General features: G+C 32.1%; 1 protein-coding gene across 5 annotated transcripts in view; it reads left to right on the forward strand.

Annotated features, from left to right (window-relative positions):
- LOC117105472 overlaps positions 1–12,604 on the forward strand; it is a 63,342-nt gene that overhangs the window by 16,961 nt on the left and 33,777 nt on the right. For 2 of the 5 annotated variants that reach the window (XM_033246628.1, XM_033246627.1), the window contains exon 2: positions 764–981. In XM_033246628.1, coding sequence (XP_033102519.1) covers positions 801–981 — 181 coding nt within the window. In that variant the 5' untranslated portion in view covers positions 764–800. Of the gene's footprint in view, positions 1–763; positions 982–3,791; positions 3,976–4,852; positions 4,947–7,535; positions 7,726–12,604 lie in introns of those variants that run through there. The other 3 variants (XM_033246630.1, XM_033246631.1, XM_033246635.1) reach the window with 3 other exon arrangements.

The following is a 12,604-nucleotide window of genomic DNA, read 5'->3' on the forward strand; positions in this document are numbered from 1 at the left end:
TAAAGGTAGACTAAAAAATAATCTTTTAGAGGAAGTCTTAAATGAAAAGATATAGTTACATTTATTAATTTTGTCTGGAAACTTGTTCAAAACTAAATAAACATTTTTTGAATGCAATTGCAGAAGATATTGTTGGAAAACAACCAAAGTATATTATTCCTTTCCAAGAAGTCAACATGAGGTAGTAATGTTTTAGTTTTGTACTGTTTTTCCCAATCCAACCAATCACTAGGGAATGGTAGAGTTTCTTTGGAAACGAATAATTTAGGAGTTTGAAGACGGACTTCCTTATATATAGTTATGCTACATTAGTATCCATTTATAAGGGGAAGTACAGAAGTGATTGTTGGCTTTCTCAGGTACAGTTATCTTAAGATATTGTGTTGTCGTCGAGACTATATTTTATTAAGGTATCTATTAAAAGTGTATATATAAAATTACTGTATAAACAAAATTTAGGCTGATTTATATTGCATGGTCTTTACAGCATATTTGCTTATCACATGTTGGTAATTTAGTATATTTTTAAGTACTATTAAGCAATAGATGACAACATTTTAAATTATTGTAATTTATTTTTTTGGTTTTGAATATCTCCAAGCTATATCTCCATTTTCGATAATATTATGGAGTTTGTGTATTATTCATTATACATGTAAGTGCCACATAAATAAAATATATATTAGAAAAATGTGAATCTGTTAGTGGTGATAAAATGTTTGATTGAAAAAATGTTTTGTTTTTTTTTACCTTTTTGTTTCAGGTTTTAAAGATATAGAATAAACCATTTAAAAACAAGAATGGACTATCGTCAAAGAATGATTTCTCGTAGACATCTAGACGGCAAACAAATGTCTGTTCATGCTAACACAAATTTTGGTATGACAATGGAGGAGATCGAACTGAGGTGCATGGCACAACGGGAGAAGCCGCCTTTGCCATCAAATAAGCCACGTCCTAATTATCAAAGATTCATCAAAAGTAAGTATAGTTATCATTGTAACGTAGTTTTATTATAATTGATATGTTTGAAGCATTTTATGAATCTATTACAATGGAACCCATGATCCCTGTATTACAGGTTGGGCACCATGACAGTAACATATGATAAAGTGTACAATAATCAGTATGGGCTTAGGCTTAAAATGCAAGGCTGTCAGTAGCATACATAAATGAAGAATGAGTGCATTCCACCATATTATGCCATGCCTTTGTATGATCAGACCCCGAATGTGCCCAAGTCCCTGCAACTTAGCAAATCGCTGAATGAAGAGATCAGAATATGTAAATTTTAATAGCCATACGATCTTAGGCTGTACCTATGTGTGTTTATTGTGGTAAGGTTGTAATATCTCAGCACAGTTAAAAAGTTATTATTGGTAAACATAGTACCAGGCAGGCATACTCATTCACAATTAGACTTTTTTCATTATTAAGGTCAGAATTCTTAAGGATTATATTACAGCATATGTTTTTTCATATATCCGGGTCAAACTATAGTTTATTATTTGAGCCATAAGAATTCAGGTAAATATATAAAATTAAGCTGTATTTTATGAGAAGAATATATAAAGCTCTATTTTATTTTTGTAGTAATACAGTACACAGTACATACTGTACACAGTATTTTTTCACTACCAGTTAACATTTTCCTTAAACCATTCATTATAGAACTAATCATTATAGTGTAATTTATATGAGAATATCATTCTTAGGAATGTCTAAATTCATTTAAACTAGCAATTCCGTATTATATTTATAAATCTTTATAACATTATACAAAAATTAGATTTTTCTTAAAAATTGAAATTTTGCCGGGAATGGGGCTTTAAGCTGTATTTTATGAGAAGAATATATAAAGCTCTATTTTATTTTTGTAGTAATACAGTACACAGTACATACTGTACACAGTATTTTTTCACTACCAGTTAACATTTTCCTTAAACCATTCATTATAGAACTAATCATTATAGTGTAATTTATATGAGAATATTCTAGTTTTTTTCAATGTAAATTTATATATGAACCTTTGCCATTTGTTTGGTTTTTTTCCACTAATACAAGGACACAAAATCTTACAGTGGGGGATGACAGTGTTGATAATGAGGGTGGGTGGTGCAGTTGCTTTTGTACTTACAATAGATGAATAAAATACATAGATTTTAAAGGTGTTAATCATATGGGAATGGGCAAAACATTTAATTTGGAATAATCTCTAATGTGTGTTATAAATCATATGAGTGAACAAGCACCTTTTTTTTATTTCAATACCGTCTAGAATCACACACATGTTAATGCTATAGTAATTAATTAAACATATAAAATGTTTTCTCTCCTTATAATGTTGACTGGTGCATTGTTACGATACTCATACTGTATAAATCAAATTTCTAGTGGCATTTTAGTAGGTTTGTGAATAAATAGTGTGTTTGTTCTGTTTCTTTCCTGGTTCAGAGGTTTCTTTCTTGATATAGGGGAGTAGCTAGTCGGTTATTTCCTGGTTTTGTTACTTTGATTCTTTTTATAGAGCACAGTCTGTGCCTTGAGACAAGCTAGAGAAACATGAGACTGTTAGACTTACCACAGATCCTGTTGCACTTACTTTACTCCATATAAGTACATACAAATGAGAACATTACTGTATATCATTACTATATTCCATAAGTACATACATTGTCTTCATGCTTCAGTAGTATGTGTATGGAGGTAAAAATTCCTGGTTGGTATGTCAGGTGGTTGATTCTACCCTGACCCCTAAAAAAATATAGACACACAAATGTTGAATTAAAAGATATTCTTTAATGTGACAAATTAATTATAACTTGGTGTGAGTTGTAGTAATGGTTGATAATAGCATAGCCATTTTTATAACATTTCAGTTTATTCACTCTTAATTTTTAAATAATACTACATGTAAAAAAGTATTGGTCGTCTCCTGCCAAAAAAGAAGTCAGACACCCTGCTGAATTAAAAAAAAAAAAATAGGTCTAACTCTCCAACTACATGAAAGTGTAAACATTAAGTTCAATTTCTGTTGTTAAGTGGCAATTCAAATAAAATGTAAAGTAAAACAGAAAAGCCGTTTCACTCATGATTGTCTGAAATGGCTTACCAAAACATGTGTGGATCATTGATTATTTGAGAAGAATTTATTATAAAAAAGAATAAACTAAGAGTTGCGGATACAACTGCTTTAAAAATACATCAACAAAATTCACTTTATAATTATCAGACATTTTAATATTAACATTTTTAACTTAATTATTCGCCAATTTAAGGTTTTTTTTTCAGGACTATGCCCATCAAACCGTATTGCCACCCATGAATAATAATAGTGATTTTAATCTGTGAACTATATATGGAAATACTAAATTGCTTATATTTTTGTAATTCTGGTAATAATGACTCATGGAAGAACTGATACTGAGTAAAAATTTGGCTAAATATCAACCGATCTGGTTACCGGTTTCTAAGCGTCTGATCATCATAAATTACTTCTACTTGATTTTGGATAAAACAAAGACTCTTTATGTTAGTTAGAAGGTTAGAATCTTAATTTAACCCCAAAGGATAAAACTCATGTCACAAGGGTCTCCCAAAAGAAAAAACAGGGGTCGCAAGGGTCAATCTGCGGAGCTTTGAAGCTGTTGTGGTTTTTAAGACTTAATCTTACTTGGAACAATTTCCTGAGACTTCTGTGCCAAGCCTTAATAATTCCGGAAAAATTATTAGCGTAACAAGTGTACATGGGTGAGGACTAACATAGCAAGAAAATACAAATTGTACGAATAAACTCAGGGAAACTCAAGATTTCAGTTTGAATAACTTCAGTTGGAAGATTTATCCTGTTTTGGAATTTATTCTTTATTCTTGGTGTGTAAGGTTGAACCGTGATGTTTCCTGACGACGATATTAATATTCAAGGAGCTAAGAATCCCTTCGGACATGTTTTCTCCTATCAGCACTACTTTTCTTGTGAGTCTAGACATTTTGTTTTGTTTATATTGAAAGGCGAACACAATTTTGTTGTTTCTGTGTTTCTTTCATTTGAAGTTCTTTTACAAATGAAATAATTAAAACTAGGGATTAAAGATTCTAGTTATAGAATAATTGATTATTATCATTATAGAATAATTGATTATTATCAGGTGTAGAATGTGGACAAGATGGCCCATGTTGAGCCCAGTAATACATTATGGGTGAGGGGAGAGTAAGGGACTATCTTGTATTATTGGTTTCTGTTAGTTTCTCACAATAAAACTAACTGACTCAAAAGATTCAAGTATAGCCAGCTGTAAGATTTACCCATTGGAATGTTACCCACGGTTTTTTGGTAAAACATTTCAAGTGCGATTGCGGCCTAAGTTGATGTTCTCTCTGAATTAGAATGCAATAATATTTAATTTTCAATCTTGTTTGTTCTCTTTCACAACTCAGTTATACTGTAGTATTGTATTATGTGTTTACATTATCAAAATGTAAATGTCGTTTCAATTATTTATTATGGTCATCAAACAATGGTTAAAGGGCTATTTATTTTGTTATCTAATACTTCAGTGTTTCTATTGCTCATAAAGCCAAAGGACAATTTCATTGGATAAATCTTTATTGTATATTGATTAAAACAGCCAACTTAATGTTTATACAAACCACGTTTATACACCTTTGCATCTATGTTTAAGCTTTAATTGGTCACCAGAGCCTTAGGTACCTGTATATTCAAACTTTGAGGAGTTTGTCTATTAATCATCAAAGTTTTCACAGGCATAAACCAATTTTATATGTTTCTGAGCACACTTCAACGAAGGCACGGTCAAATTCAAGAAATTTGACAATACTATTCCATAGTAATTTGCATAATTCCAAGATGAATGCATCCTCACATACTCCAGATATGTCAGTAATGCTTGGTTTTACTGGTGAGAGTAGCTGTGATGATTACATGGGTAAGTTATTATTTTGAGGGGCAGGTTTGGTTAAAGTCGAGTAACCAGGTGGTTGTGATGCTTGATTTCCAATTCTGGGGTCTGGTTAAATTCTATCTTGAGTTTTGAATTCCTTTTATTAAAAAAAAAACATGCCATCATGAACATTAGCTGCATTATTAAGTATAAGAAAAAAAGAATTCAAGGAATCCCATTGGGCTAGTTGCTGGATTGCAGTAGCTTATGTGAGCAACAAAGACAAGTTTGGATCATGTGTATATCTTGATTGATATTTTATCTCTAGGTCTACCGGTTCTATTCCCATCGTTGCTCTCATTGTGTTTCAGCTGGAGGGATGAAATGCAAGTCACGATAGCGCACTGTCTTTTAGGATGAGACGTTTAAGCCGTTGGTCCCATGTGCATTATGGCCCATGTGCATGTTAAAGAATGCAGTACACTATGCGCAAAAGAGTACAGTAGGGGATTGTCTCCCGGTGTACTGCCCAATCACCACCAGAAGGACCCCCACTGGAAATAAGTCGTCTTCAGACTTTTCATGGGTTATTCTTGATGTTTACACCTAATATGTCCGTCCATTTAATTGATTGACTCAGGTGTTTAGAAAATAATTTTCACTTTTTTGCTAATTTCATACATCTTTAAATATTGTGTAGGCCTACTCTATACGCTAGTGAGAATGATTCACTACTAGTGTTTCTGGTGAAGTAATTATGATTTTCTTTAAATATATGGGATGTGCCCATATAGGGCATGATGATGTCATACCACACCCATATATGGGCATACCACAGGTATTTGTCACATAAACTTTATTATAAGTCAATTGTGATGTCATCACTGTAACTCTCAATGTTATTTGCCTATTCTCCAGCATCCACTAATTTTTGTATTAGTGGATGCTTGGCTTGATTTTTTTTATGTTCATGTGCAAAAAAAATTCCTCATTTTTTTGTAACCAGGAATACATCGCGCACAGCGATAAAAATTGAATTGTAATTGAAAATTACTTTCGTAAAACAAGCTTAATTAGAACCCGAAGAAAGTTACTTCAAATTCAATATTAAGTATGAAAAATTAAGGAATTTATTGAATCAATGGACTCTCATAAACACAACAAACTGAACGTTTAATAGGAATATTCTAGACCTATTTTAAAGACTCAAGGAACAAATTTAGATATAGGCCTACAGCCAGGCAGGAGGTCGCCCGGGCCTTCTCCTATTACTACTAGGCCGTAGCCTAGCCTAGTTATGAAATCATCGCACGATTTTACCTGTCTGCATGCACCGACCAAAAAGGACGTCAGTGACTGTATTCTCTCTCAAATGCTGAAATGTTTATTTCTTTGACGAAAGTCTATCAAAATAGCATTAAGTTCTTTCTAACACAATAGTTATTCATCGTATCCGTACTGTACTGCTGATATGTATGCTGATAAACGCGTACTGCAGGAGGAAAAATCAGCATACACACAGCTAAATGTAAATACGCACACGTATATTGATCATATCACTATAGCAACTGATGACTGCTACAACGGTTGGTTATAAAAAACCAAATTAAAAGACGGCGATTGACTTATAAAGCAATTAGTAGAGCATGCATCGTATACTAAATGGAAAATTATTATACTTAGGTTAGATTTAATGCATTCAAAAATTTCCTTTGGGCCTTGCAGGCCCTCAGGAAATTTTTTCAAGCATTAAACTTTCGTATAATAATTTTCCTATAGTGTACTATGCGGAGCTCTACTAATTGCTTAATATTGTGGCGTGAGCCTTATACTAAACACATATGAAAGCTTATGCTTGTTCCGACATGTACGTAAGATAAGTACTTAAGGTGGGCTCTTGCAAGGTATATTAGATTGAGAAAGAACATGGAACTCATACAAGGCAGTGGTTTTTATCTCTGATTGAATCCTGTTCAGTACAGGGCAGGCTAATATCAGTTGAAATTTGTCTCCATTTCTGCATGATTGCCTCAAATTCAGCTTTTCCGCCTCACAAACTTAAATTAGGCCAAATAAAATAAATTGTTGTGTTGGCCCAACCTTCCGTAAATGTTCAAAATTGAGGGTCGGCATTTTAGTTTTTTTTTTACTACTACGAAAATTTGTTTTTTTAATGAGCTAAAAATGTTGGAATAGGCTTATCTTGCGACGGTAGGCGATGCGACATTGTTATGCGATAGATTTGCTCTTCAATATTGATTTTAAATTGGTCATTGTTGTATTTTTGTGGGTTTTTTTTTTTTTAGCTTTTTAGGCATAAACACATTATCGATAATAAAAAAATAAAGAGAAGAAAAAAAAAATTTTCCTACGACCTACCGATTTTTGGGGATTTTTCCAAAACGTAGCCAACACAAGAAATTGTTTTGGCCTTATACTAAAAATTGAGTATAATACAGTATGTAAATGTCAGGTTACTGTGAGATAAGTCCAACCATAGAGAACTCTATGGTCCAACACAATGGGTACAATGACAAACTAGTGTCATGGTACTTATAGAAAACATGCAAGCCATGGAAAATCACTGAACCATGATGTGACTCAGTAAACTCAGTGAGTTGTGAAGATCTCATATTAGGATCACTTTTTTCAAAGTAAACCTTCATCAAAACTGTTCCTTCTTTTGGTTTCTGGACTCAACCAAACAATCTCATATCCATTTATATTTGGCAGCTTTCAGAGTTAATTTTGGACTGAAGAAATTTATTTGTGGTATTTTTTTTTTTCAAGATGAATCAGGATAAAAGTATCAATGCAAATAAACGTAAGTGTCATCTAGATTTACAGTCTGTATAGAAGACAGACTCTACTTGTAATATATTATAATACATGGCATTTTCTTGAACTCATTGTAGTAGGAGTATTCAGGAAGTTAAATGTTAATACATTGCTCCATCATGACATACAGAAGTACTGTCTGTAACATATGCATTTGGTACCAACTGACATTTTATGCTTAGTTAAGCAAGTATCCTATGTTTACGTAGGCTGAGTTCCAGCAAGGAGGTATAAAAATAATATTTTTATACTTCCTTGGTAATACAATTTTATTGTTAAACAAATGCTAGGAAGACATAATTGGCATTATTTGGTTATGGGCAGGTCACAGATGTTTTGGGATGATGTTGCATTAACTGTTAAATTACTACATATACAGGCAATCTGTTCATTTTTAACATAATTTTTTGTCATTTTTGCCCAATTAGTATTTATACCTTAAGGCCAAGTAACATAAATTCCTTGTTTCCCGTCCTGGGTTTTTCAAAAAGTTGATGAGGGAGGCACTTACTATTTGGTATTTTCACAGTTCATCAAAATGCCAAAGAATGTTCTCTTCATAGCAAAATCTGTTGTAAACAATTTTTCAATAGTTTTGTCATTGCTTCTCTTGCTGTAATCATGGTCTTTATGTTTAAAAAATGCATTTGTAATCTATAAAATGTGTCAGCAATTGAAATTTTGCATTTTGCAAAATTTCAAAAATACAAATAACAAAAAAAAATTGATGGAGGCCCAAAAAATGGTGAGGGAAACAAGGAGACTAACCGACTCATACCAACGTCTGCATGTCACGCTAGCCTTATCCTACTCTAGGCCTAGACTAGCTAGGATGGTATAGCCTAGCCTTGAAGGGACGAAGGTCCCAATGAAAAACAACGTTGCTCTTTGATAGCTAACATTGTCTATTTAACATCATAATAATTCATTATTAGACCAATATTTGTTTTTTTGAATTGTACTCCACAAATCTCAACCGATACCTCGCACAACTCGTTAACGTCTCGTATCTATTGTCGTGATGTCATGGCTCGCTGGCTCACACTTGTGATGTCTCGCACTTGTGATCAAATAACACGCTGGCTCGCACTTTGGCAACACTTTTTGGCAGTCAACTCGCCCCTAGAAAACCCGCCCTTAGAAACTTGCCCCATAAAAAAATGTACACTTCCTAGACCATGCAGTCTTCAAAATAAAAATTGTAACCTTTGGTAATCAACTACATTTTCCACATACATAGAAATTTTTGAAACTTTATTAAAAAAAACCTAAACCATAATTCACCACTATAGACACTTTTTGACAAAAATTAAAACTTTGTTACCCAATGAGAAGTGTTCTAATATAGACAATGGGTCGTGTCTCATATTATTTGTTATATTTTTATTATTCATTATTTTCACTTGACTCGCATAAATAATTTGTTTGAAGAACATTTATATGCAGTTGTACTTCGCAGCACTTCACTTGCAATTTGCAATTTCTAGTTACATACAGTACTTTGTGTTCAGTAGCGAGGTCATCTACATGTATAGGGCTATTTATGAACATTTTGGTTTTGCGGTTGAAGCTGTCATATTGACTATTATTATTTTCACACATTATTTAATGTGTTATACAATAGGAAGGTGATAACCTATAATTGGGGAATTTCAATTGGGTGTTAAAATGAAATAAATAAATATAAAGGGCTAATCCTTGAGCCATTTGGTTCCTGGATATGGTACTTTGTGATTTGGGAATCGACCCATGATGGTTTGATGAAGGTGTCTATTTTAGCATAATTGTTGTGTTGTCAGAAGGTACAGTGGGTCGGGAAAGGGGAACTTTTTAAACCGGCACTAGCCAAAAAATCTAATAGGGAAACCATTTAGGTAAAAGATTAAAATGGATAAAAAATTCTTGAAATTTTATGGAACATAGAACCATAGACCTCCACATAGGTAAGGTAGTAAACTGCCCAAATTACCCTCTTGGACCAGTGGGCCTCTGTTTCCCCTCCCCTCTCTCAGACAAGTCCTCAATTTATACTCATAATTCTAGATCAGTCATTGGTTGTTGGCACAACTTTCTCAAGCTCCTCCCCATTTAATGCTTTTTTCTTTCCTTTGTTCTAACATCTTTCTGTTGCATCTCTAAACACATTAACTTAACATTACTGTAAGTCAGGTAGCATGTTCCACATTCTAGAAAATTATTGGCAGGTGTACAGTATATTTAAACTCTACTAACTGTTTCAGTATAGAAGGTACAATCCTAGTACTATAGACAACCCATCTCTATTGGGAGTGATTCATATTGATCTTATGGTGTTTATGGTGATCCTTGTTTTGATTTTGAAAAATGTTTCTGTGTTAATTAGGTTAGGGACCATAATGAAAATGTTAACCCCATTTGGTACTTATTTGTGTTTTTATCCTTGAATGGTATTTTTATTTTGTATTCAGAATTAAAAAAAAAAACAATAGGCAAAATAATTTTTATATTAATTTATAAATTTGTTATTAGCAGTGATAAATTGTATTTATACTGTAGTAAACTAGGGAGTTATTGATGCTGCTTAAGACTTTTATGTTTCCTTCATTGTGAACGAAATAAAAAATACCAAAATACTAAATCGAAGTTCTAAAAAATATTTATAAATATAGTTTGCCCTCAAATTTGAGACCACAAGTGAGACCAAGCAAAAATTGGGGTGGTCTTGAGGTTTGGTCTCTACTCAAAAGGTTGGCCTTTTGTCAAAGGTTGGAGCAAGCAGGTATTTACCGTATTTGGTTCTGTGAAAAAATGGTCTCATTAGAGTGGTCTAGGAATTAGAGACATCTTGAATTGGAGGATGCACTGTATGTAGGCCATTCACTTTGTGATAATTATTCAACACAGTAGTTTTACTGAATAAAAGGCCTTGTGACCATGCCTACTGTAGTAGTCGTACTGTATTTCTTTTATTGGGTCCTTCAGACCCTTTCATGTTTTTTGTTCCGGTGTATTAATTGTTTATCCTGTTTTTGTCATCCTCTGTTATTTTTGTCTGATTCATGAATACTATTAAGATTAATAATACGTGGTAGTGGGATCCTGGTCCTGGTATTAAATAAGTGAAAATTGTGGTTTAAATTTGTTGTTAGAGCTGTGATTTTTACAGGAAGGAAATGACATACAAGACATGTCAAGTATTTCTGTGAAACTGAGTTGTTTATGACTGAAAATGTCAGCTGTACTTTCATACTTTTTTAATTTTGTTGTTTATTAATATTTATTTTTAAAACTTTTGTTTGCTAACCAAAATTTATTTTATTTTTTTTTATCTTCAGTCTATCAAATACAAAAAAAATAATTCTAGGTTCAAATCAAAATACTCTGTTTTGTTTATATTTAAAGAAATTCTACTTTTACGGATATTATTGTGAGTTGAAATGTCTTAAAAATTAACAGAATAAGTTTCATTCAATTTTATTTCATTCAAAGGTATATTTATTCACAAATAAAAAAAAACATGCCAATAGTGTGGCTTGATGTTTACCAGACTAAAATGTTTTGTGTACAATAATGACTATATTTAAGTTCAGGCTTAAAGTTATCGTATAATGATGGTAATATTAATAATTACTATTATTCATTAAATTAAAAATGCTCTCTTTATAATTTTCAGCATATTTTAAATCAGAAAGTTGTCAACATTATTTAAAATGCAATTAAATTTCTTTGAAGTTGCTTTTTCCATTGTAAAAGGAACTTTGATTTCCTGCATAGACAAACATTTAAACTAGGCCAAAGATTTAAGTCAAGAATATTGAGATAAAAGCCACTTGATTGCTAGTTGTACTACTATTACTATGAAGTTCATCAGTAGCTGACATCAGCGAGTATCACCAAAATATTGACGTTTGTTGCCAAACAGTGTGCGTAGGTGACTCAGAATTTCCTGTGATACGATTATTTAATTTACTTTTTTTGAGTGTTGATTACGGAAGGTAATCTAACTGACATGTCTTTGACATTCACAACAGTTGTTTTATTAGTACGGTTTTGTTTTTGTGCCCGCTTTTTTTCGAAAAAATATTTTTATCAAATAAACCAAAACTTGAGTTATTTTTGTTTTTATGACAGCAAATTTTTCCATCAGGTTTTCTGGAAAATTTATTTTGGAAAAAAAATTTATCCCACTGATATACGATAAGCTGATTTCATTAAAATATAATATTAAATTTCAGATTAAATTACGACTTTGTTTTAATACTCGTCTATCATTTTCAGTGCAGGCTGGACTACCTCTAGTAGTCAGTTTATTGAAAGTAAATGGTTGAGGTCTTGGTGATCTTCCAGGATTACTGAGGGCCAAATATTTATTTGGAATATTTACATAATTAATTAGCATAAATTGTGCATAATACATTTAGACAATCCTGTGTTAAACCGACCTCCAAGTTGAGACCAGAACAAATGGGTTTTAGTGCATTAATTATGTATGACTTTGCCCATATTTTTATGCTTAAAAAAGTTGTTTCAGTCCTTTTTTTTTTCATTTTAAAACATTTATGTAAACATAATAATAAAACATTATTTAAATAAAATAATTCAATCTATATGATAGTTTGGTACAGTTGGTAAGTCCAACATGTGACCACACTATAATAAACAACAAATTACAGACCTTGTGCTTTGCTTGGCATTGTACCAAGTAACTCACACCTCTGAAAATACATATAAATATTGAACTATAAATATTTAAGTTATTTTATTTTGGAAATTCAACAATCTTGACCTAATTAATTGATCCTGATAAAGGTAATCTGAAAATGATTAATATCTTCTAAATATAGGTCACAAAATATATTTTGTGTGATGATAGGTCAGAAAATTAT

Source organism: Anneissia japonica, unplaced genomic scaffold, assembly GCF_011630105.1.
Source record: "Anneissia japonica isolate Jap-2015-1 unplaced genomic scaffold, ASM1163010v1 scaffold1128_len1000024_cov185, whole genome shotgun sequence".
NCBI lineage: Eukaryota > Metazoa > Echinodermata > Crinoidea > Comatulida > Comatulidae > Anneissia > Anneissia japonica.